General features: G+C 39.7%; 1 protein-coding gene across 3 annotated transcripts in view; it reads right to left on the reverse strand.

The window, feature by feature from the left end:
* Nucleotides 1–1,542: 1,542 nt before the first annotated feature.
* Nucleotides 1,543–27,614, reverse strand: part of ACYP2 (acylphosphatase 2) — a 123,118-nt gene continuing 97,046 nt past the window's right edge. Inside the window, exons 4-5 of one of the 3 annotated variants that reach the window (XR_006784362.1) lie at nucleotides 4,809–4,937; nucleotides 1,543–2,384 (exon numbers count right to left, since the gene is read on the reverse strand). Coding sequence is in view for 2 of the 3 variants with exons in the window: in XM_045827188.1 (XP_045683144.1) it covers nucleotides 23,208–23,328 (121 nt within the window). In the remaining variant the exon portion in view is untranslated. Of the gene's footprint in view, nucleotides 2,385–4,808; nucleotides 4,938–23,202; nucleotides 23,329–27,614 lie in introns of all 3 variants that reach the window. The other 2 variants (XM_045827188.1, XM_045827189.1) reach the window with 2 other exon arrangements.

The raw sequence follows: 27,614 nt of genomic DNA on the forward strand, positions 1-27,614 counted from the left end.
TCATCATTTACATTTTTCATCCAGTACTAGAATTTAGTTATATATTAATCATTAAGCAGCCCTGACTGATGTGGTTGTTTGTGCAGTTAGGAGATCGTGCCAGCCAAGTGTGATTTCCTTACCACAAGAGCTGGGGAGGGCGCTGTCAGGGATGGCAGGGTTACACACAGTGACTGACACATTGGTGGCACATCTGTGATCACAGTTTTTCTAAAATCACTTAGCCTTTTTAATGTATAAAGAGATTTTTTCTCAAACTTGTGTGTGCAAGAAATGCCTATTTTCTCTCAATCAAGTTGAGCCTGCTTTAAGCCCCCCCTGCCTGGGAGGTGGGGAGTTACATCCGTCACTCTGGTACTCTGCACCCTCTCTCAGGAGGACATGTAAAGGTCCATATGCAGAGAGAACATTCAGGAAAGACTTCTCTGGTCTCCAGTCCAAACCACCATGGTCCTTTGTAATCAGACGCTTTGCAGCGCTTTTGGGAGCAGGAATCTGGCTAGAGCCAGAGCTCCTGGGGCTGGGATCCTGCTTTCCTGGATGTACCACAGCTGCTCCCTCCTCGGGTTTAACCCTCCCCAAGAAGTGTGGCTGAGGAGAAAGGTGCAGGTCTCCATCACTTGGGAAATCCATGACATTTGGTCCCTTTCCAAAGTTTAGGACAATATCCTTGTTTCTTTGGCTCTTGTCACTTCTCTTCTACCCGCTAAAGGCCTGTATTTGCCTTTCCTCTCAACTCACAATATAATGCCCTCTTTAAAATCAAACCTTGGAAGGAAAGTAGTCTTCAGGGTATCTGGCACCAACACCCTCCTGAGGTAAGGGAACATAGACTTGTCTGCCTCCCCTGAACCAGGAGTGGGGAACTACATGGGTGCAAATGGGTGTCTCAGTAGGTTCTCTGGGTGATGTTTGACATGTCATACTTAATATGCTGATGGTATTGAAGAAATGGGAAAGCTCTTTATTCATTTAAGTGTATTTGGAAAGTATTAAAAAATACCTTTGTTATCCCCTAATGTTGTGTTGTCTTCTATATGTATTTGATATCAATATTATCGTCATCCACAGAGTTACCCTTCCAAATGAACAGAGTCAGCCAGCCCTCCATCTCCTTTTCTCAGTTCTGATCTGGCAGCAGGTAGAGGAGAGAGGCCTGCATTCTTTCTCCATGCCCTGCAGTGTAGCAGTGGAAACTGCTTCCACAGATCGGATGGTGATTTCTCATCTGTATTCCTAAGGAACTTGAAATTGTCCAGAGGACAAGAAGCAAGAGGAAGACCAGACCAGGTGTGCAGGGTTCCAGGGACCTTGTCCCCATTTCACTCATGCTGGTTGTGCTTTTTCATTTTCTTTATATATTAAATTCCAGGTAAAATTTTATTTTAATGAAGGCCATATGCAAGTATATACCCATTTGAAATTCCCCAGTATTTTGAGTTAAAGTTCTTCCTTTATCAATAGTGTGATTCTAGGGTATAGAAATGAAACTTCCCCTTAAAATATTCTGTTGCTTAAAAATCATTTGCATGATAGGCCAAGTTTAGGGGATAATATGATTTATTTAGACTCTCCATTGGTTCCTTTCTGGTTAAAGGATACCCATCGTGGATGGTTGTTGATACAAATCTTGCTGCTTGCTCCGCTGAATTGTGGGTTCCCTTCAATTGACATCCCTCCTCCCTTCACTACACAGAACAGTAAGTTCACAGAATGCATTAGGGAGCTCCAACCCAAGTACCGAATCATGTTCTCAGTCAGAATTTAAAAACTTAACTCTTTATTGATGTTATTTTATGATTATACTGATCATTATATACATTTATATCTATTTGTTCTTTTTGAGTAATTAAAATTACTCAACTTTAATAACAAATGATCCAGAAGTTTTTAGAGTTCAATTCAGACAGCAGTACTTTAAATGATTTTTAAATGGCTAATTTTATTTATTTATGTCTAGCCTAGCCAAATAACATGTATACTATAACATTCATTAGAATCAGTTTCCATGAAACAAGTTTAAATTAACTATTCATATTAAATATTTTGTGATGACATTTTTTATTTTAGGACACTTATTTTTTGGTTGGTAAAAACATAGTTGAATGAAACTATTTCAGGCTCAGACATTTTAGTAATACATATAATGTTGCAGCTTTCAGAACAGAGTCCCTTTTTTTACCCTACTCTGCTACTATTACCCTAGTGCACAGACCTAAGAATATATGGTGTCTATTGTGCAGGATGAACACTATGATTTTTATTCCTATTAGTACCGAATACTGAAATTAGAATATTCCAGCTTAGAGATGGTTTTTTCATTAGAAAAGTTTGTGCGGTCAATGCGAGAACTGGGACTTCCCACCTTGCTCAGCCAGGACTTCCTGCAAAACACAAACAGATAAATGCAAATGAGCATGTCAAGTGTGTGTAGATTAGCTAAAATGATCCCACAGTGGGAGTTTACTTCTACTAAGTAACTTTTGCATATAATGGAAACTAATGTTTTTTATATTGTATACATCACATATGTATCAGAATACCACAGAGTCTATTATATAATTACATATGGACAAAATAAAGTGAATACCAAATTAAATACAGTCGACTAGTGTTTTTGAAGTTATTTCACCCCTCTTAAAACATCCAAGGCCATTATTAACTAGCTCTTGAGCTACAGAAAAGGATTAAAATATTTTTACGAAGAAGTAATAAAAATATTCTACCATTATTTTTCTTATTACCCAGCACATGGTAGGTATGGCAGAATGGAGGGAGGAAGGGAGGATGAGAAGGGGGAAAGAATGGATGAAATAATAAAGAATGTGATTTTCCATAAACATTAAAATTAGATGAACATTTTTTCTTATCTATTAAGAAACCATTCCTTACCATATATTAGCAAATTGGCTGCATTAAAGGGACAAGTTAAATGTTCTGAAATTGTTTTTCTGTTCATATAGTGCAATGTTTTTTCTTAACTTATTAGCAGTATCCATGTGTTTAATTTATGCATTTGGGTACTTACCCAAGATGCTTCCTACATAATTAAGGCTTATTGTAACATAGTTGACAACTCAGGCAATAGTTGGGAAGACATACAGTGGGACTGCAGGTTAATAATATGGGGCCATTTCATACCAGTGGTGGCAGTTACCCCAGCTTTTGCAGAGATGTCCCACGACTTGCCTCATATCTCCAAAGTTCTTTCAGGTTGTGAAACTCGTGCTGTGTAAGCTGTGCAATATCATATTAATGATCTTATGGAACCTTGAATTTAAAACATTTTCTAGGCTAAAGTGGTCTGATTAGCTGAAAATTACTACTAGGCAAGAGAAGAATTCTAATGCTTCAAATTGCCATAGTGCTATGTAACACCCTGTCTGGTTCTTATTTGTAATAGTTTTACTGGGAAAGGTGAATTTTTCCCTTTCTTCTTTTTTGGAAGCCAACCCATGAACACAGCAGCACATGTTCTTTAATTCATTTAATTGAAATCTTAAGAAGTGGAAATTGCACATGTTGAAGAATAAAATTAGTTACCATGAAAAGGAGCTGATGACTTCAATTTTACAAGTCAGATCTCCTTACAACCTTCTAGAAAAGAAAAGCCAGAAATAACAGAAGCTAACATTTATTGTGAACTAACTGCCCAGCACTGTGCTAGTTCTTTACATATACTATTTCTTAGTCCACACATTAACCCTGTGAGTTGTGGTCCCTTATTACTCCTAGATTACTGATGAGGAAAGAGACACACAGAACAGTTAAACCACTAGTACAGGGTATTACTGTAGTTTACAGGGTGGTGGTGGCAAGTGATCGGATTCTGAATGCATTCTGAAGGTGTAGTCAAAAGACTTGCTGACAGATTGTGGTGAGAAAGGGAGGGGACTAAAGGATGAGGTCAGGTTATACATTTGAAAAACTACCTGGATGGTGCTGTCACTGACTGAGATGGAGAGGCTGTGAGAAGAGCGGATGTGGGGAAGAGCGGAAGTTCGGTTTGGGGATGGTAAGTTTGAGGTCTCTGTTAGACAGCTAAACAAGATGTTGACTGTGCAGTTGGATCTATGGGTCTGGCTGGAGGGGATGAAATTTGGAATTTGTTGGCAGATAAAACCAAAAGCCATAAGATTGCATGGGATCACCAAGAAAATGAATATAGATGGAAAAGGGAAGAGGTCCAAAGACTGACTGCACCTTAGATCTGCTCCATGTTAAAAGCTCAGGAAGAAGAGGAAGAACCAGCACACGGGAAGAGGAAAGCATCCAGTGAGGGAGGAGAAAAGCTGGGACAGCATCACGTCCTGAGTCCAATGAAGCCCTCTGGGAACAGGGAGGGGGGCATTGGGCGAGTCAACACTGCTGCTCGCTGGTCAAGTAAGGTGAGGACTGAGAAGTGGCCACCAGAGTTCACTGGTGGCCTTGACAAGAGCAATTTTGGTGGATTGAAAGCCATAGTTGAACAGGCTCAAGAGAGAATGAAAAGAGAGGAAATAGAATCAGTGATGGATAGTGGGCATAGGGACTACAAGGGACTAATCCACTGGAGCTGATACTTCACTGTATTTAACTAGCTGAGAGCCTGACTGCCTACCTCAGCTGGCCTTCAGCACCATCGAGAACCTCAGCAGCCAGACCTATGGCCAAGGCAGAATCTATGCCCCGGTAGGGGCGGAACATTCATGCTGTTAGGTGATTCAGCTCCATTTACACTCCGTGTGTTTGTGTGTGTCAGAGGAGGGCCACATTGTGCTACGGCTCCCCACACACCACCCCTGGTGCTAGGAACCATCTTGCCTGACCTGCCTGCTCACTTAGGAGTGTTCTGGTCACCAGTCACTTGGCGAGCCCTACGACCTCAGTCTTCATGTGCTGCTCCTGCAGTCGGCCCGCGACAGGCATGGCTCGGGTCTGGCGATGGCAGGACAGTTCTAAGCAAAAAAGAACTAGTCACAGATTTTCACACAAATTTAAATCTAATTACTGAGGATTGGATACACACACACACACACACACACACACACACACACACACACACACCCTTAGTGTGGAAAACAACCACAACCAGTTAATTCAATTACATACATATTTAAGTGGCACTGAATGCAAGGCATATTCTAGATGCTGGAGTTTCTTCCCTCAGTTGCTTACAATCTACTAGAAGAGTTTAGAGAATAATAAAAATAACTAATAAGGCAGGATGTTATGTGCAATGTGATTTTTATACAAAGGGGGAGAGGAATTGGGGCTAACTTCTGGTCAAAGTACTCAGGGATACCTTTGTGGTAGCAATGGCATTTGAGCTAAGTTTTAAAGAAAATACTATTGAGTTTTTCAAATCTTAGAATGGGGAATGGTAATTTGAGCATGACAGGAAACCAAGAAGCATAGGGGGACTATTGATAACATTAACCAATTTAAAATGTAAAACTTTTACATTTTTAATTCCATTAAATGGTCAAAAAATGTCTCAAGCAGAGCCAAACCAAAAAGCAAACTGGAAACCTTATTTGCAATATTCTCACAATGTGAAAAGCACTTAAACATCAATATATAACCATGGGAGGCAAGGAAAGGAGACAGGACAGGACAGAGGGAGAAGTTGGGCAGAGATGCCGCCTCCATTTAGCCCTCAGCCAACACAGCGGAGCTCTGACACAGGAACGCCCTTCAAAGCTGTCCAGAGTTGAGGCGAGAGGGCTGGGTCTGCATATCCCCATATGAGCCAGTCCGTAGAGGGAAGCTGCCCAGAGAAGGAGGTGTGACCTTTAGTGACTCCCTTCTACTGAGGCCATTCTGGACTGAGGGCCACGTGCCAGCAGCACCTCCAGCATCTGGGGAAGAAACCTTCCAGTCCTGAAAGGGAATCTGAGTCCACTGCACACGTTCTCACACGTGGGCAAAGGGAATGAACTGGAGATGCAAGACAAAGGAAAGGCAGTTGGTATGACGAGCTCCTAGGACAGGCTGGAAGAAACAGGACACACCTCATCTGTACAGAAGAGAAGGCAACGGGGTCAAAATAACTGGAGAGCAATTTGGATATGAAGAGGCATTCACAGGAGATGGCCTCCATTTTCTGAGTAAAATAGGAGGTAAGGTAATTTACTGACGGGAGGTGGAGGTAGTTTGAGGAATTAAAGAAAGGGTGTTAATGACTGCCATAGGAGTTAACAAATGTTGACTGAAATGAAAGAATTTAAAAAGAGCAATGAGGGCCCTGGAGGTTAGACTGAATGGCCCTGGGCTGCAAACATGCCTGCCTGCCGTGCTGTGTGCTTCCTTAGAGGCCTGACCTGCAAGGGTGGTCCACGCTGGTGGAGGAAGGGGTCAATGCCTGGGCCAAAGGCTTCTCAATAGGGACAGTCCATCTGAGGGGCAGACTGAAGAATCAATCAGATGTTTCCTGGAGGGAGCAATGGAATGCAGGGTCCCCATGTGAAATGGACTTGACTTTGGCCAGCTACACAGCTGTGGTCTTATGTTTATCAGGGTGAGTTGAATGAACCATTTCAGTGGGGAGCCTCTGATTGGGTATTTTTATATAATTTTTCTTGGACTGGTCAGATCCTCCAGGGAGGACACATCCAATATCCTACCTAGAGTGCATACACCTGGCTTTGCATGTTCTGGGACTCTGGGAAGAAGGTCAAGTCCTCGACATTCAGTGTGTAACCTTCTCTGAATTCCTGTTTTGAGCTCCATAGCTTTTTTTCAGCTGTGACCAGTAGACCTCTCCAGAACATGAAACACTGGCTTCTGCCTGGGCGTGAGGGACAGCTGTTCCCCAGTGTGGGGTCGGGGGAGGGGAACTGCTCATTAAACAGATTTTCAATCCTATTTTTACCCCCACCTTTCTATCCACTTCCATCTGCCTGCTTATTGTCATGGCGGGGGGGGGGGGGTCATTGTGTTAATTGGGCCATTTCTCTGCTCCCACCCACCCAAGCCTTATAATTCAGGTCTGCATTACCACTAGCCCACCTGCTTTCTAATTTCCAAAGTTTCATTGCTGTAGCTTTCTTTCCCATTCTTTGTTCTTGTTCTTGTGATGTTTAAATTCTTTTTTAAAAAAATCCATTTTACTCATACTTAGGTGGAGTTTAAGAGGAAGCAGGTGAATGTATATGTTTAAAATGGTAACACCTTTAACTGAAAGTATGGCTTTTTCCTTTATATTTAATTCTTTAATCCATCTGAAATGTGATTGCATTTATGAAAAAAGATGTTTTAATTCTGAATGGCTAGATATTTTCACCAGCACAACTATTACCATATACTAAATCTGTGTATACCTTCTATTTGGCTCCATTGGTATCTTTGGTTAATCCATAAACTGGTTCCCAGCTGCTTTAATTATTATAGTGTTAGCCTACATTTTAATGTGCAGTAGTCCCTGCACTGCCGCCCCTGCCTCTTTAGTCCTCTGTTCCTAAATATCCTTGTTTGTCCTCCACCGTCTGCTAGATTTTGGCGTAATTGTGTCCAATCCCTTCAAATCCCCTTTTGAATCTTAATTCAGAGAAATCTGACATTCTAACAAACATTTGACCTTGTCATCAATTTTCTCTACTTTAAGTCTTTATGTTCCTTATTAAAATTTTGTACTTTGCTTAATTCGGGTCCTGTATATTTCTTGATAAGTTTATACTTAGATACATTCTATTTTTCTTGCTATGTTGAACAAGAGGCTTTTTAGTCATCATGTTCTTAAACTGGCATACATGGAAACTACCGATCTCTTACACTGCAATAGATGCCTTATGGAACTGTCTTAGTTGTATAACAGTTTCTCTTCTCTTTGGGGCTCCTGGGCAAACCACTTTTTGTATTATTCATCTGCCATCTTGCCAGTCTATTGTTATCACATTGCCAGGATAATTTCAAATTGCTCTTTATTTTAGGCTATCTAACCACATTGACTGCTTTCATGTCTGTCAGAGAATTGCCACAGTAACTATGCAGAGAAAGCAACATTAACAGCGTTCACCCAGCCAAGGGGTCAGTCAGCATGACCATAATACCCCGCTCTGGCTCCAGCGTGTTTTATGTATTCATTTAATAGACTCGAGAAATATTAAATGGATGGTTGGATGGATGGGTGAATTATTGGGTTTGCCAAAAAGTCTGTTTAGTTTTTTCCATAAAATAAAAGACATATTTTCTAATTTTCATCAATAACTTTATTGATTTGGATATTGAGTATGTCAGCTCTCTCCCACTATTGGCTTCTAGTGGGTAGAGGCCAGGGGAGCTGCTAAACATCTTCCATGCACAAGACAGCCCCACAGCAAAGAATTATTTGACCAAAATGTCAAAAGTACCAAGAAACTTTGTAATCACTTTTAACACATTTGATCAGTCACAGCTTCTTCTCCATACACTGCACAAATCTTTTTTTTGCATTTCAGTGTGTTTTTATCTTTCTTGAAACAATAAAAGATAATAGGCTGAAAATGTTGTGTTTCTTCTATCTTCAATATTAAAATGGCTTCACAAAAATTCACCAATTTTGATACGTTTTTTAAGTGCATACTGATATGACAGCTGTCACAATAAAATCTAACCGTTGTTTCAACTGAAGTTAAAGACAGCTAAGCACTACTAGAGCCATCATATGGAAAAAAACGTTATGGAGTTTTTGACCAACCTAATGTATTTTCTTAAAAGAGACTGAAGTCTAGTATTTATGCTGTAAATCTGATTTCACTTTGTATGCATATATCTTTCAGGTATTTTTACTTAAGAAACTTGATCCACTGTTAAACTTTAAAAAAATAAGAAAGTTCAACTAATAAAAATGAAAGAATAAGAATGTAAATTAGAAAATTCTATTGACAGATATCATGTTACCTGATAACCCTTTAATATATTTTAAATGTCTAACATAGAGATTTTGAAAATTAAATCAGTTTTTATTAAGTCTATTTTATTCCCTTACCAAAATCATATTGCCTTTTCCGATTATACAGTAATAATATAAGAAGGAATTTCATTATGGATGCATTTATTACATGTTTGACAAAGATTCTACACAGCTTTCAAAAAAAATTTTTTATGGAATGCTAAATGACAATGATCTTGCACACATTACTTTTAAGTATTCTTCAGGCCATCTCTGCACTAAAGAAATGAGTAAGGCACAGAGTTGATAAATGTCAAATGACCAAGGAGAAATCTGTGTGTTTAATGAATTAACTGGGCTGTGTTTTTCTGTTTCTGTTCAGGCAGTCACCAACTATATTGGTCCCCTCGGCCTCCCCACAGCATTCGAATCCTTTGGTACAGATGGCCCCCATTTAGCTATCAAGTACCACACACTTACAGCCTTGGCAGCCAGCAACTAGGCCAGCTGCGGCCTTCCGAAACACACGTGGGTTGCTGCCCTCCCAGAGGCCCTTCTCAGACTCCCCGGTATCTGAAGAGGGCCCGCCCTCAACCTGTTGTGTGCGTCATGGAAATTATCACATTCTGTAATTGCTATGTTTATGTATGCACTGTGTGCCATTACAGTAAAGTTCCAAGAGGGCAGGGTTAGAGCCTTATTCATTATTTATCCCCAACATCTATCACTACACTCAGGGATAGTGGGCACTCAATAAATAAATACTGAATGAATGAATCTTTGTCACCTGCCTGCCTTCCCTGAGTGTGACCTTTCAACTCTAATTTCACCTCATATGAAACAAAACTCTTCTGGGTTTTTTTTTTTTTTACACTCTTTGAAAAGGTAAAGAAATAGCTGCTCTTATTACAGAAAATTTTCTACACATGACAATCTCCTATGAAATAACACAAGTAATGACTATATTCGTCCCCTTACAGGAAGTTGGAGGCCTATCCATCATCTGACCTCACACCTGAATATAGGCATGTGGACCAAGTTTACACATAGAATCTGTTTATTTATTTTTGTCAGTCCCCAAATTTTACTGTGTTTCTTGCGACTGTGAGTTTACTTATTATATTAATAAGCATGGTCAGGGTGGGTACTACAACACCAGAGGGGGGCCAAGTCCATCCTGTAAACCTAGTCATGTGACATGCTGGCAGCTCAGTCAAGTTCATTATATGGTTGTTTGTATATGTTCAGACATATTGTGATTATCAAATAAAAAGCCTTAGACACTTTTCTTACTATCCCAAAGATGTACAAATACATACTATTATATTTGTTGTGTTAACTCAGGATTTTAAACTAAAAAAAAAAAAGAATCCTTTCTTCCAACATAATCTTACACGAAAGCTTAATACTTACAGTGAAGTGAAGTGCTTCTCTGAAGCACGGGGAGGGTGGGAGGGGCAGTGCAGCACTTTCCCCAGCTGCAGCCAGAGCCCCTCCGGGGAATCCCAAAGGCTCTGAAGAGCTCAGCTGGAAAACTGCCCTATTAACCCATCACTGAGCAAGGCTACTGGGGAGTGGAACACATGGAGAATCCACCATATGTAGAAGTGGAAATCAACACAGAACTGTCTTTTCTATAATTTAAGTCAGTTAGTGTTTCCTACAAAATGTAGTAGGCTCCTCAGGCGATATAAAATATTCCATTGAACTAATATCCTTCTCTGAAACAAAGAGGTGAAATTAAAGCACTAGAAAGCCACTATTAATAATTCATAGCAGTTCTATTTCCTGGGACTGAAGTGGGGCAGCATAAATCCTGTCAGATATCTCTGCAGCACCAGTATAAAATGTAGAGCATAGCAAGAAAGCAGACAGTAGAAAAAGACAGCTAATGAATTAAAAGCTAACGTGGTGCATGCTGGACAATATTGAGTTGCCTGCCCATATCAAGCTTTCAAACTAGCATTAATAATGGAAGAGTTGTATGTAATATTTTTGCTATTCTCCTTTCTTTAGCAAGTTTCCTTATTCACTTACATGTGGACAAATAATACCATATACTTTTTTTATCAAGATAAGCATTTTTATGGTATTTGAATATAATGTCTAAATTTTCTGTCAGATGTATAGCCCATGATTAGTGAAGAGTTCAATGATTATGAAGGGTGATCCAGGACATGCATATCAAACCCAAGACCAGATTCCTCATCTTGAAGATGGGGATACTAATGCTCACCTCACTGAGTTATTGAAAGGGTTAAAGAGAATGTATGTAAAGTGCACTTAATGTGCCTGACACAGAGTTGGTCCTGAAGATCAGTTGTTACAGTGTTCTCTGCCTTTACCTAAGTTGGTGAGCAATCTGTTTTTGCAAGATCTGTGACCTGTGAAGTCACACACTTGTAGTGCAATTCCACTAGTGACACCTCTTGGTCTTGGCAGAGCAACTTCTCAGCTGCAGTGGGGAATGGTATGTCATTGACCTCAGCTGGGAGAGAGTCTGGAAGAGCTACCCCCGGATTCTGAGACCCAGCCAGCCGAATGAAAGGGCCTGGGAGCAGAGAAGGCAGAGGTGAACCCAGGACTGAAGCCTCTAGCTCCTCTGCCACCCCTGTTTCCAGATCAGCAAAGTGACAGATACAATCTTCTTTATGCTTTGTTTACAAAGTGGAAATAAATCAGATATTGGCACAGTGGTAACGTAAGTGGACTCTGGGATCATTCAGCTTGGGTGTGTATCTAGCTACCACTTCTTAACTGGTCATCCTGGGCAAGTTTCTTAAACTCAGTACCTCACCTGTAAAACGGAGGGATGCTGCCCATTTCCTGGAGTTGTTACGAAGGTTAAATGAGGTCATCTGTGTAAAGTGTTTAACACTGTCTAGAAAATAGTAAACAATCATTTTTCGCTATTGTATCAGCCAGGGTGCAGGTAATGAAAACCACCCCAGCTATTTTAAAATGGAATTTAACATAGGGAATTAGGTCCTTACAAACTCAGTGGAATGGCTGGAAGAAGAGATTTATATCGGGCCTATTGGAGCAACTCTGTAGAATTGGCTGCTAATGTATCAAATGTGAAAACTGTGATTCTCATGCAAATAAGACCTGTGTCAAAGATTTTAATTCAATGCATTAACTACTAAGGGAACCTAGAGGACATTATGTCTGGTTCAGAGGAGAATTTAGATACACACACGCACACTTGTATGCATGCATTATACACACACACAATCAGGAATGCTAAACTCAACTTGCTAATAGATGCAGTACATCCATACAGAATCTGAAAACTCCTGACAATACTCAGAAATTCCCTGAAGGATACCCTGTAATCTCTATTTGCAAGCCTTAGACAATTTTTTTATGATAGGTCCATTAGGGGAACTGCTGGGAATCGGGAGGCTGCCACCCAAATCACTGCATTTATGAACACAGTACCCTAACTGCACTCTGGGCATCAAGAAGCCCCCACCCGAATTGTTGGCTCCAGAGCCACGTAATGTCTGCCAGACCCTTGTGCCAGCCAAATGAATGACTCAGGTGCTGCTGCTTCTCTCCCCACCTCAGTTCCAAATTTCACAGGAGGACTTCTGAGTGATGAAGCCTAAACCATATTTGAAACTCTAGCTGCAAGAGAATCAGGAAAAGAGTTCTCTAGCTCTCCAGAGTCTGCAGTGAAGAAAAGGTAGCAGGAAGAGCTTGGAACAGGGGTTGAGCAAGACAATATACCTGGTCTACCACCACTGTTATTCACTTAAGAGAACTTCTTGAAATTCTACACTACACTATACAGAAGATTAGAAATGTTTTTTGCTGGTGTACATCATAACAACACTTTTATGGACTCTGTCAGTACTTGAATTCTTTTCAGCCCCAGAACAGAAATCCCAAGGAACACCAACCTTGAAGGATCAGGTGGGAAAGCAGAAGCAGACAGGGGACAGGTGGAAAGAGTGATCAGAGGACAGGGAGATGACCACAAAGTGTGGTGTTAGAAAAACTAAGGGCCCGGAGTATTTTAAGGAGAGAGCAGTCAACTTCCAAATGCTGCTGAGATCCAAGTACAACATGAACTGAAAAGTGCATTGGGGACCTGAGCAGGATCAGCTTCAGTGAAGTGGGGAGGGTGGAAGCCAGATGAGAATGATCTCAGGAGCGAGGGGGAAGTGAGTGAATGGAGACAGATGGAGATGGAAAGAACAGATCAATCTCTTTAGCTGTCTGACTGTGAAGGAGAGGAGAGACACTAAGCAGCTTTATGTCTTTAAGGTTCTGTTCTCAGCAAGCCACGCCTGCCTTGATTCTGAATCCAATGCCTCCCAGCATTTACGAGCACCTTGTCTCACAAGAACAATATTTGAGAAAGATTGCTTTAAGAACACATAGTCTAAGATGTTTTCTATTTCAGATACGTTAAAATGTGCTCCTACATGAAGCCAAATGAAAAGGAGTTGGCCAGACTCCCCTGTATTTTCCACCCTTCACTCTGACCCCTTCCACCTGCTCCCAAAATGCTCATGAGCAAATTGAGTTTTTGGGGTGAGGCCATTAGCAGATAGTTTAGAGCCAAAGTGTGACCCACCCTGAACAGAGGTTATTATTTTAGACTTTGTTAAAAGCCCTGTTCCTGGCTCTATTTTATCTCCCACCCTTGTTGTTGTTGCTTTTTTAATCCTTTTTTGCTTTTCAGTTACCCTCTCCCATCACAGTTTTACATGTCCTTGTACATCACTTTAAATTCTGTTGGCAACAAAGAGAGATATAAACACACAAAGTGTGAGGTTATTTTTTTCCTTCTTGCTGATTGTTTCTTTGATTTTATAATGGAAATTATTAGGAGGAGGGGTAGTAATATATTTATGGAGTTCTGCTTTACAACAGACTTTCCTAGACACTTTTCCCGTTAAAGTGAGGCATGCATTGTTCTGAGGTCGTACAAACATGTATCTTCAGGCTGCCATTCTGTCGACAGCTTTGAACTTTGGGGCTAAAAGCTCTCTGCTGCAGCCCTTGGGCGAGAGCTGTTTCAGGCTGGACCACTCTTAGAGGAACAGCACTGGGGGCTCTAGCTACCACGGCCTGTGCTGACAGAGGGCCTCGTGCAGCACCTTCCCAAGGCAGCTGGGGAGCGTGGCTCTCAGGCCGGCCGGGCTAGTCTAGTGGAAGCTCCGCAGACAGCTGTATGCACGGGTTTTAAAGATAAATTCATAACGCATCTCTCTCTGACAACCACTTTGAAAATAATTTGTGCCGAATTAAATCAAAAGAATAGTTTGAAGGCAGAATGGAGAGGTAGCTAATGACACAAGAACCACTAGAAAAAAGATTCACTAGGTGGAAATTCAGAAAAAAAATTTTAATGTGTCCAACACTGTTGGGCTCTGTTTTAAAGGGACTGTCTGTGACAGCACATATCGTACTACATGTTGATAACCCTGCAGAGGGGAGCTTTCAGCTTTTAAATATCTGACAAGAATTCAGAATAGTGAAACTCTTCTTCCTGGGTGTGTCTCATAGTTAGGAAAATGGCTTATCTTTTCAACTGCTGGGTTTTTGGTTTTTTAAAAATAATTTTTAGATTCTCATTTCTCCTAGGAGGGTGTTTTACCTTTAAATTCAAGTATGACTCAGTTCACAGGGAGGCTCCTGACAGGAGTGATGGGACGTGAGAATGCTGTTGTAATGTTTCTGTTCCTAAGTGGTCATCATCTGCAACTGGTACTTGAATATTATCCTCTGAATATGTTTTTGGCATTAGTGTGTTCATAAATTTCAGTCTGTTATACAAATAGAGATTCAGAAAATACCCATTTCCTATCAAAATGTCTTTCTTTTTGTACTCATAAATCAGCTCATTTCCTTCTTTTCTAAAAGTAAAGAACAAAATAGAAGGTGAAGAAACAAGTGTGTATCTTTCTAATATTAATGATATTTTTGGAGGTGGTTAAAAAAGTTATTGCTAAATCCCAATAAACATGTTTCTGCCTAAACTTTGAAAACAAAAATTGAGGGTACTGTTGTTAGCCTAATAACAAAAATTTAAATAGTGTGTTCTTGTTGATTGACTTAAAACTGTTGTATTTTTCATAAAGAAATCTAATTTAGTAACAGCTTGATGAATCTCAGGCAAATAAAAAGACATCATCCATATATTCAAGCTGCCTATCTAGTGGGAGGTGACAAATGAAAGAGGGATGGATTAGAGGCTGAAGGGAGAAGGAAAAAAAAAAGACTTAATTGAAGAGGCTGAGAGACATGTAATGATCCACCCTAAGAAAGATTATTCATAATTGTAATATTGCATTCTAAGATATGCTCAATTTCTCTGACACCAATAAAATGACCAGAGAAAGTGTAGTCACCAGAATCGAAATGCAATTTAATTAATTATATTACATCTCTCTCTTTTGAATTGAAAGCTATTTCTACAATAGATAGATGGGGCCATGTTGAGTTTTCCAAACAACTTTCAGAAGAGGCTGCTCAAACTAGGCTTACAAACCTGAACTCACTGGAGTGGTATGTTTGCGTTTGAATAGAATTAAAAGTCTGCCCTGACCAGTGTAGCTCAGTGGGTTGGGCAGTGTCCAGCAGATCTAAGGGTGACCGGTTCATTTCCTGGTCCAGGGCACATTCCTGGGTTCCAGGCCACGTCCCCAGTTGGGGGTGTGCGAGAAGCAACCAACAGATGTTTCTCTCATACATCAATGTTTCTCTCCCTCTTTCTCCTTCCCTTCCTCTCTCTCTTAAGTAAATAAAAATATTTTTTAAAAAGTCTGAGGTCTCAGAAGTTACAGTGATGAAGTTAAAGACAGAAGATGGGTCCTACTGTGGAAGAAACTGAACTCCCTGACATTGGTTCTAGAAAGTGCTGTTTGGACCTGGTAATCAGCCGGATGAGGACTAATGTTTGGGAGCCTCTCCTAATTACACGCTATTTCCTGCCTCAGCTAAACTTGCATCAAAGAAAGAAAGAAAGAAACTAGCAGCTTCCTGTAGAAGTCCTATGAGGCATCATTACATTGGTGGTCTTCAGTGGTCTAGGAAATTGATCTTAAAAGCTTTCTATGCAATGATCAAGTTTAGGGGAACAAATGCATGGTAACCAAATTCATAGGAGATCAATATATAAAATGGAATACCATTTACATTGGGCACTATACTTGTCAAGTACAGCATCCATCTGTTTACACAAGAACATTTCAACTGAGGAAAGCCACTGAGATGGAGTTGCATTAGACTGCTCTTTCTCCAGCCTATGCATATTTGGCCTAGGAGATAGGTAATGATAGTAACTTCTGCTCTAGAAAACACTAAAGAAGTGGTAATATGGATTGCCTCTTTACAAACTCTACATTAACCACTGCTTTTCATTTAACACACCATTATGTCAGACAGGTCAATGAGGATATGTTTTTGTTTTGTTTTGCTTTGTTTCACAGTTGCTTTGTTCCTGTCCTGTCTCTGGTCACCTGGATTATACTGAAACACACTGCAGTCTGTTCTCATTTCTAGGGCAAAGGCACGGAAAAGCCTATCACTAATTGTACCATATTACAACCCACATCTTAAGGAAGTGTGCTTTGAAAGAGGTTACTTTATTTGCTTCAATTTTGTAAGGAAACACTTTTGATATCTTCTCTAGATTAGGAAAAGGTGAAGGAACTTAACCCCTTTCTAACTAGTGGCCACAGGAGTAGTAGGCGACTTCAAAAATGCCCCATTCAAGATGGCACAGTAGGTAAATGCTGTGTTCACCTCCTCCCATGACCACATCAACATTACAATGAAATTACAGAACATCATTGAGAACCACCTGAAGACCCACCGAACTAAAAGTCGTATAGCTAAGGATATAAAGAAGAAGCCACATCCAGACTGTTAGGAGAGGCAGGGACACAGAATGGGCAGATCCCCACAGTGTGGTGTATAAAAATCAGGAGGAATATCTCCACTGCTGAGATTCCCATTTAAGAGTAAGGGGTCCCAGTCCCCCAGTAGGCTCCTCAGCCTGGGACACAGTGCCAGGAAGAGGAGTTGACACATTTAGCTGTGAAAGCCAGTGGACGGATTTTGTCTGAGTGAGATGGAGGACTTCTGGAATCCTATGCAGCCTTTTCAGGGGACCATGCATGAACTTGCTCACTCACACCCTCCCTAAGCTCCAGCAAAGGGACAGCAGCTTGAAAGTACCAGAGACACGTGGGAAAGAATTAAATTCACTATGTTCAGGGTGAGTGCTGACGGGGCAAGGGTTGGGGCACTCTCTTTGGGATGGAAGCACTGGCAGGCACTATTGCTCCTTTGCTGAGCCTGCCCCCATCCCCAACACACACAGCCAGCAGGTGCAGAGGGGCACCAAATCTGTGTTCTCCATTAACCTAACACCATTTACCCTGCCCTGGTGATTCTTTGAGATCCCTCCCCATCCAACTCTCACTCTCTGCCAAACTCAGTCTAGCAGCTTTTCTACACAATTAGCCTGCCTTGGCTCATGAGGTGGACTTTCCTAAAATCTCTTAAAGGCTCACAAACCCCAAACAAGCAGTGGCTGGTGCTGATGAGCCTTGTACCTCTTGCTAAGTGGCCTCAAGACTGGCACAAACAGCAAATGGCCTCAGCTTGCATTGTAATTCCCATCAGGTGGTTCCAAGCCTGACATAAGTGGTCACCAGTCTTGGCTTCGGACATAGTATCAACTAAGCCGCCACAGCCTAGCACAAGTAGCAGTTCACATCGTGGTGCCCACCAAGGGTCCAAGCTAAGCACAAGTGGCAACCAACTGCAGATCACTTTGTATTCAATAGCTCTTACTAGGTGGTACCAAGCTGGGCACAAACTATAGCCATTTGTCCTATACTAGATCCCCTTCCAAGAGGCTCCAGAGCCAGTACACAGGGTGGTTGGCTTCAAAACACACCAGAGTACCAACCATCTTCACAAATGACACACAAATTATTCAGGTGGCACCAGAGTCCCACTAAAGCAACTTCTCCTCCGTAAGGTCAGCCCAAACACAATAGCTCATCTACTGTGGTCATAGACAGCTCTCACAGCCAGTCTGCCTGAGAGTCAATCCCACTCACTGACATGCCAACAGCAACCAAGGATCAACTACAACAGGAAGGCACACAACCCACACAGGGACACTCCTGGAGCACCTGGCTCAGGTGACCAGAGAGACTGTGCCACAGGGACCCACAGAACACCTACTCTATAAGGCCACTCTGCCAAGAGTGGGAGACAGAGAAGAGCAACCTGAATACATAGAAACAAACAAAGGGAGGCTGCCAAAATGAGGAGATTAAAAAAAAATGTCCCAAATGAAAGAAGAGGACAAATCTCCAAAACAGAACTAAACAAAATGGAGTCAAGCAATCTAGCAGATATGGAGTTCAAAACACTGGTTGTAAGGATGCTCAATGAAATTAGGAGAAGAATAGATGAACTCAGATCTTCAACAAAAAAAAAGAAAAACCATAAAAAATGAAGTATACAATAACTGAAATGAGAAATACATTAAGGGAAACAACAACAGATTAGATAAAGCAGAGGATCCATTCAACAATCTGAAAGACAAGTTAGCAGGAAACAGCCAACCATAACAAAAAAAGAAAAAATAATTTAAAAAAAATGAGGATAGCAGCCCTGGCTGACATAGCTCAGTGGATTGAGTGAGGGCTGTAAATCAAAGTGTCACAGGTTCGATTCCCAGTCAGGGTACATGCCTGGGTTGCAGACCATGACCCCCAGCAACCGCACATTGATGTTTCTCTCTCTCTATCTCCCGCCCTTCCCTCTCTAAAAATAAATAAATAAAATAAAAAAAGAGAGATTTCAGTCATTAAAAAAACGAGGATAGCTTAAAGGACATAAGTACAATAATGGGACAGAACAGAGAGGCCAGAAACAAATCCATGCCTATATGCTCAATTACTCTATGACAAAGAGACAAAGAATATATAATGGGGTAAAAACAGACTCTTGAATAAGTGGTATTGGGGAAACTGGACAGATACATGCCAAAAAAAAAAAAAAAACCAACACCCAAATGGACAACTTTCTTTGTTGTCCCCAAAACGGACAACCCCATATACAAAAATAAAATCAAACTGGATTAAATATTAAACATAAAGCTTCTAGAAGAAATTATAGGTAGTAAATTCTTTGACATTGCTCTTACTAATTTTTTTATGTATCTTCTTGGCCATGGGAAATAAGAAAAATAAACAAATGGGACTGTATATAACTAAAAAGTTTTGTACAGTGAAGGAAACCACCAACAAAATTAAAAAATAACCTACCAAATGGCAGAATATATTCATCAACAATACATCCAATAAATGGTTAATAGCCAAAAAATATAAGGAACTCATACAAAAAATAAACAATCAGATTAAAAAATGGGCAGATGACATGAACAGGCATTTTTCCAAAGAGGCCATACAGATGGCCAATACACATATGAAAAGATGCTCAACAACAAGATGCTTAGCATCAACAAAAGATGCTAATCATCAGAATAATGCAAATCAAAACCACAATGAGATATCACCTCACACCTGTTGGAATGGCTATCATAAATAAATCAACAAACAAGTGTTAGCGAGGATGTGGAGAAAAGGAAACCCTTGTACACTGTTGGTGGGTTTGTAAATTGGTGCAGCCACTATGAAGAACAGTATGGAGGTTCCTCAAAAACTTAAAAATAGAGCTATCATATGACTTAGCAATTCTACTTCTGGGTATTTATCTGAAAAAATCCAAAACACCAATTTGGAAAGATATGGAAACAACTTAAGTGTCCATCTAAAGATGAATGAATAAAGAAGATATGGTATACATATACACACACACAACAGAATATCATTCAGCCATAAAGAAGAATGAAATCTGGCCATTTGCAATAACATAGATGGACCTAGAGGGCATTATGCTAAGTAAAATAAGTCAGACAAAAGAACACAAAAATCATATGATTTCACTTTTATGTAGAATTTAAACAACAAAATAAATGAGCAGATGAAACAGAAAAAGACTCATAGATACAAAGAACAAAGTGATGACTGCCAGTTAGGAAGGGGGTTGGGGAAATGGTGAAAAAGCCAAAGGGATTAAGAAGTACAGATTGCCCATTCTAAATATAGTTATGGGAGCCCTTGCTGGGTAGGCTCAGTTGGTTATGGCATCATCCTGATACACCAAGGTTGTGGGTTCCATCCCTCGTCAGGGCACATGCAAGAAGCAACCAATGAATGCATAAGTAAGTGTGGAACAACCAATTGACGTCTCTCTCTCTCTCTCTCTCTCTCTCTCTCTCTCTCTCTCCTCCCACCTCTAAAAATTAATAATTTTTTTTAAAGTAAATAAAAATAGTCATGGGGATGTAAAGTACCACATAGGGGGTGCAGTTAATATTGTAATAACTATGTATGGTGTCAGTTGGGACGTCAGTTATCAGGATGATCACTATTTAAGTCATATAAGTGTCTAATTGCCTAAAACTAATATGATGTCTGCTGTAGTTGAAAAAAAACTTAAAGAGTATATATAAAAAAGAAAAGATGGTCACCAGTCTGGCTTTCTTATCCACCAAATACTCACTCCCAGTGGCCTCCCTGGGAGTGACTAGCTCAGTTGGCTAATCACTTGAAGGCAAGTCAAATGATTTGGTCTGTTAATAAGGAAGTAAGTATTTACTCAGTGGTTTTTCTTAAACATTTCTAGGGATAAACTGGGGGCAAGGGGAGGCATGTGACCTAAACTAAGACCAAATGAGGCAGAACTGTGCTCCAGCTCAGAATTAATTTCTGAAATGCCAGTACTGACTCTTAGCTCTCTGTCATCCCAGATGGTTGAGTTTGCTGGTCACTTATTGTTTTAGTTGTTTTATTTAAAGCCCCTGACCACCACCACCCCCAACAGACATGGGAGTTGTATTCTCTGATGGATTTGGAAAACTTGGATATTCTTCTGTGGTCTTTCATAGAGATTTTTATGTATTATTTAAATCAAGTTTTTGAAGCAAAAATACTCAAATTAACATACACTTCATTTCCAAGAGAACTGGGGTCTCCTAGGTAATGAATTATAAATAAAACCAATAAAATGAAGAGCAACAGTCACTTCAGCTCCATGTGGGACACAGGATATAAATAAGTCAATGTATAAATGAAAATAAACAGTAATTAAGCTTGCAAATGATGTTGGTTGTTTTGGTTACAACTCATTCATTCTAAAGAAGACAACGATTAGATGATGGGGTATAATTACTGTTTTTATAACTCTTTCTTATTCAAACAAATTTCATTGAATTTGTACAATGGGAAAAAGTGGAAATTGGTAAAATATTTTCTATAAACACCCAAGTTCTATGTTACTTCGATCTGTATTTAATTCCGTAGAAAATGACCCCACAATCAAGATCTTCCTGGTTCTCTCACCAGGAGTTACAACACTTTCTTTTACAAGAACGTGGTTTTGATTTTGGCTTTTTAATTTTACTTCATAATAGCAGGGCCTAGAATTAACTTCCACATTACAAAAAAAAAAAAAATGAGCACAAAGACTCTAGCTCTGGTGATTTCTGTCACATGATATCTTTGCTCCTCTAATTCCATGAAGATGCAGAGCCTTAACCAACTGAAGTCTCATCTAGGCCCCGACATCAGCCCGTCCTCATGCTTCCTGGGAGTCCTTAGGCTGATAACTTGCACCTTTCAGCCTGTTGATCAAGACCCTGGTATTCACACAACATCCACTGACAGTGCCTAGTACTTGTGCACCATTGACTTACTTTGTCCATGGAACTTAATTTGATAGACTAAATTAAATAAGTTATTTAAATATGATCCAGCAATCCCATTTATGGGCATTTCTCCAAAAGGACTGAAATCAAGATCTCAAAGAGATGCCTGCACTGTCATGTTCACTGTGGCACCATTCGCAGTAGTCAAGATAGGGAAACGACCCAAATGTCTCCTCCATAGGTGAATGGATGAAGGGAATGTGGTGGGCTGCTGGTTGTCAGGAACTGGAGGAAAAGGGAAATGAAGGGTTGCTGGTTAACTGGTGTAAAGTTTGCTGAGCAACAAGACTAGAGACCCGTCGTACAACATAGTGCCTATGCAGTAGTCCCACCTCACCCACAGTGTTGCTTTACTTGGTTTCGGTTACTGAGGTTTCAGTTACCCTGTGTCAGCTGTGGTCTGAAAATATTAAACAAAAAAAATCCAGAAATAAGCAATTCATAAGCTTTAAGTTGCACACTGTTCTGAGTAACGTGATGAAATCTTGCTCCATCTCACCCAGGATGTTAATGGCCCCGCTGTTCAGCACAGACGCGCACTCTATACCCTCTCTGCCAGTGAGTCACTTAGTGCCACCTCAGTCATCAAACCACCTGCCATTCTATCATGGTGCTCGTGTTTCAGTAACTCCTTATTTTACTTAGCAATGGCCACAAAACTCAAGAATAGTGATGCTGGCGATTGAATATGCCAAAGAGAAGCCATAAAGTGCCCCCTTTAAATGAAAAGGTTAAAGTTCCTTACAATACAAAAAAAAATCCCATCTTATATGATGATATATGGTAATAACAAATCTTCAATCCATTAATGTCCAATAATTAAGGACTGGTTAAATAAGTTACCATATTTCCATATGAAGGAACAATACATAACCAGTAAAATTATGAAGATTAATTTTTACTAATATATAAATGTTTCTAATAAGGTGTTAAGTTTTTAAAGAGCAAGTTACAAAACAAGATTCTCCTATGACCTCACTTTTGTAGGAAGATTCATATGTGTGTATGTATATGTGTGTGTATGTGTATATACATATATATAGAGAGAGAAATAAATATTTGAAAGTTATGCATCAAAGTGGCAATAAGGGTTGTCTCTTGAAATGTGGGTAGTTTTCTTTGTTTCCCCTTTTCTTAGCTATTTTCAAATGTCTCCAATAAATATGTGTGAAATTTAAATGAGTAAAAATTATGAAATTGTTTGAGGAAATGCCTAAGGGAACAAAAACAAATGTTCTCCTTTTTCCTTTCAGTTTGAAATAATGATTGAAACATAAAGAGAAATATAAAATTTGACTTCTGTGATCAAATTCATTACAATGAATGCCAAAATTTTATTAACAACATCTTGCTGGGAGGTAAAGCCATCCAGAAGTAAATACTATCTAGTATTTTATCAGTAGCATCAAGCCTTTTCAGTGGGTTTTGTAACTGGTAATACAAAGAGTGATTTTTACCCCATGTAGGAGTTTTATATATTGAAAACTCTTAGATGAACATATCATATGCAATTAACAAAGGAGAATGGTGGCCAAAATACCTGAACTAAGAGCATTTAAGACACCAGACATGTTGAGTGGGAGACTCCTGTGGATTACAATGGGTTACTGGGGCTGTGGCTGGATGGTGAAGGACCTCGCACACTTGCTTAGGATTTGGACTTTCTCTGTAAAGACACAGACCAAACCGTATTTCAGAATGAAAATTCAAGGTGCCCATGAAGGATAGACTAGAAGGAATAAAAATTAAGAACAGAGTACATTTATATTTGGGGTATTTATAATAATAATTTCTAAAGAAATTTTTCCTAACAAGGAAGAAAGGGTGAATATTTAAGTTTTAGCTTCAATTTTATTTTTTAAAAAAGGATATATATGATATATACACATAAAACCCATATCAACTATGTAACTGCTATAGTATATACAATATAGTTAGGGATATATTTAATGTTACATTGTATTATTTAACTAAATATTAACTTGCAAAAGTTATATTAAATTAGAACTTATTTTGTCCTTAACAAATAAAGAAATCCATTAGGCAAATCAAGCAGAGCTTAAGATATTCATTATAAAACTATACAGACTGACATTCCCAATTCACCTAAATGAGATTCACTTAACATGTTAGATTCTATAAATCTGTTTACCATATTTTGCCATGTATAAAGCATACTTTTTGCCCAAGTGTTTGAGGGAAAAATAAGGATGCACATTATACACAAGTAGTACCTGAAATACCCTGCGTCTGTTCTTGTGTTTTGTAATTATTTGTTACATAAAACTTCTTATGCCCTGGCTGGCATAGCTCAGTGGATTGAGTGTGGGCTGTGAACCAAAGTGTTGCAGGTTTGATTCCCAGTCAGGGCACATGCTTGGGTTGCAGGCCTTGGCCCCCAGCAACTGCACATTGATGTCTGTCTGTCTGTCTCTTTCTCTCTCTCTCTCCCTTCCCTCTCTCTAAAAAAAACAAAAAAACAAAAAAACAAAAAAAAACTTCTTATACCATAATATGTTAAAAAATAAATGCTAAAATTCCTTTATAATACAAAAAACAAGTATCTAAATATAAATAAATATACAATTGAATTAAAAAATTAAAATGAAAGTATTATTTCCTGAAAGTTTGGGCCAAAAACATGGGTGTGCAGTGTACACAGGAGCGCATCATATACAGCAAAATATGATCATCATTCCTTAGAGCTTAATATTCCTTAGAAAGGGGACTGTCAAATTCAAGGCTGATTTGCACTGAAAGCTATTGGTTTCTCCCTGTGACAGCCTCAGGAAGCACGTTCTGGGGTTGCAGAAATAAAGCCCTAGAGGATTGCCCTATTCCTATTTTATTCCAAGGCTTTGGTGAAAATGTTAAAAAATGGTTTTCTTTCTTAATTGGATACCAGAAGCTAGTAATAGTTAAGCAGTTACTAGTTAAGTAGTACTAGTATCCTTTCAAGATTAAAAACTATTCATACCTATGAGATTTTCACCCCTGTCAAACAGACCCTCAGAGCTAGTCCCTACTTTCCTATGGCTGGGAGTGGCAGAGCGACATACATGACTGATAAGGAGATTCTAGCAGTCAGATGTTCTTGGACTTAGTTCATTGGTCTGGCTCACTTTTAGAGAATAGAGTTGAACTTATACAATTTAAGAGCTTATATAAATTTAACATTAATAAATACAGAAGAGTAGCTCAGTACAATTATCCAGTAGAGCTGGAACATTTGAACTCAGGGTCAAAATAAACTTTGTTGGAGCATTTACTAAGATCGAGGTTATTTAGGCGAGGAAGTGTTTTCTTCTTTCATATCCTACCTTGCACAGAACTTTAAAATAACATTAGGAAGCCTGAAACACGATCTACAGAATTCAGAACCATCTCAGTTCTATACATTTTTTTGCAGACTAAAATAACACTGAAGATGTAAAAATTATCCACACTAAGAATAACCAAAATTTAATTAACATGTTTTCCTTTTCCTGTTCTGAAACAAAAAAGCTAACTGCTATCACAAAGTGGTTTAAAAAATTGGAAGTCAGGACATTATGTGACTTGACTGCCTGTTTCTTGGATTGAAACTGACCGCAGATACGGGATTCAGTTGAAGGCCGGTAAAGCACCACTGGTGGCCCTCCCCGCAGCAGCAGGAAACATCCCGCGTTGTGTCTGTCTCAGAGACACTGGTTTTGGTTTATGTAATGTTTTCATTTCCTGCAAATGCTGTGGTTCACAAAAACAGTTTGGGTCCTTATGGCGTCCCCTATCCAAGCTGCCTTTACATAAAAATTATAAGTTTAAGTAATTTTCAACAATAAAAAAGAGCAATGTTTAACTTCTCCCCAGATTTTTCTTTCAGAAAACGGTAATTTTATAATTTCAATATGATGCTGGTCTTTGTGAAACTCAGACAAAACCAGGCACCGGTGTAAGCTGCAAATTCCTGTTTTTATTGCAAAAATAACCTTTGTCAATTATTGGCAGTGCAGGTCTTTCCTTCCGCCCCACCTTGGCTGGGGATGGTGGAAGGGGCAAGACAGTTGCTGAGGTGTCTGCTTGAACGTCTTCAGGCAGAAAGATTTAGAAATGTTAACTAAAGACTTCAATGAGATTTGAAGTTTAAAATCAGTAATTACACAATCCCCAGATTCTATGCCTCCTGAGGGCATGTACCTTCATTTGGATTATTTTTGGCATAAAAAGAGAACACTATTAAATAATGCACAAGTAACTGTATTATATCTTCTAAAACATTGTGTGTTTAAATTATAGACAGGAACATAAGATATTGTAGTTCTCAACTGCATGCCCAAATAGAGACGTTAAGGCATGCACCCCATTCATTGTTCATCACTTATTCAAAATTCGGTTTGGACAGGGTCTAGTTTTATTAGATTTGAATAGTCAGTTTTGTCCTTTGTTGCTGTAACAGCAGCACAAAGACAAAAATAGCCCAAACAGCTTTATTAGACCCAGCTCTCACCTTGATCCTCTCTAGGCTTCCTGCTTTCCTAACCTCAATTCTTTGTTCTTTTGAGATGAGAACAAGGTGACCCTTGCTTGCTAAGCATCTTGTGAAGAGGCTCTTGACAAATGCAGTCTTTATAAAAGACTCCACAGTTGAAATGCGAACCCATGAGGTTTTAGGCTCCCCACTCCCACAGGTGCTTGTGTTCTAGCATTGAAAATCTGTTATGCCCTGGCTAAGTGGCACAGTTGGTTGGAGCATTGTCCCATGCACCAAAAGGTTGCAGGTCCGACCCCCAGTCAGGGCACATACCTAGGTTGTGGGTTTGATTTCTGGTTGGAGTACATACTGGAGGCAACTGATCAACATTTCTCTCTCACATTGATGTTTCTCTCTCACTGCCTTTCTCTCTAAAATCAATGGAAATACAAGAGGGGAACCTCCAAAAATGGAATTATCTTCTAAAGGACAGGCCCCTTGTAGGACAGGCTTCCCCCACTAGGTGAGTGTTCTAGGAACCCAGCTAGATCAGTGTACCAGCTGGCGTTGTTGTGAGAGGCTGCATTTCGGCTTCAGTGGGGTTTTTTTAAGACTCATGCAAAGTGTTTGCCCAATTTATGAGGGGTGATTTACAAGTGCACCTGCCCACACCACACTGAGGGTTCAGCAGTTTTTGATCCATGCCTCACCAGCCCTATTCACCTGATTTCACCCCAAGGGACTTTTTTCTTATTTTGCCCAATGAAAAAAAGTCCTCAAAGAGAAATGTTGTGTTGTTGTGGAAGAAACAAAAAAACCACAGAAGCACTAAAAGACATCAACATTGATGAGTTAAAAAACTGTTTGGAGCAGTGGGCAAAAATGTCTCGATAGGTGTATTGTATCAAATGGAGAGTACTTTGAAGGTGACTGAAGTTTAAACATGTAAGAATAAATACACACATTTTTATAAATAAATTCCATTTTGGGGGGCCTCTCTTTGGATCCTTGGGTGACGATTAAAAATAAGTAAAGAAAATCTGTTGTGAAAAATATTAAGCCTATTTTCTTATTTATTTATTTTTTAGAGAGCAGGAAATAGGTGGAGAAAGAGATGGGAGAAACATTGCTGGGAGAAAGAAACACTGATCCACTGCCTCTTGTACATGTCCCAACTGGGACTGAGCCCGCATGTGCCCTAACAGGGAACCAAACCCACAACCTTTCTCTCTGCTGGCTAATGCCCAACCAACTGAGCCATACTAGTTAGGGCGCTATTTTCTTTGTTTCACTCATTCATTCATTCATTCATTCATTCATTCACTCTGCATCAACAAATGTTCACTTGTTAATTTGCAAAGCAGTTTGAGTGATTCAAGAATGTAAAAAGCATAGTCCCTGTCTTTAAGGAATTTGCCATCTTGAAGAAAACAAAAGAATCTCTTAATGTGCATTCAACAACAGGGTCCACCTGGATCATTTATTTGCTTTTTCATAGCACA

The sequence above is a fragment of the Phyllostomus hastatus genome, unplaced genomic scaffold, assembly GCF_019186645.2.
Source record: "Phyllostomus hastatus isolate PE091 unplaced genomic scaffold, TTU_PhHast_1.1 phas_scaffold_78, whole genome shotgun sequence".
In the NCBI taxonomy this organism is placed as follows: Eukaryota; Metazoa; Chordata; class Mammalia; order Chiroptera; family Phyllostomidae; genus Phyllostomus; species Phyllostomus hastatus.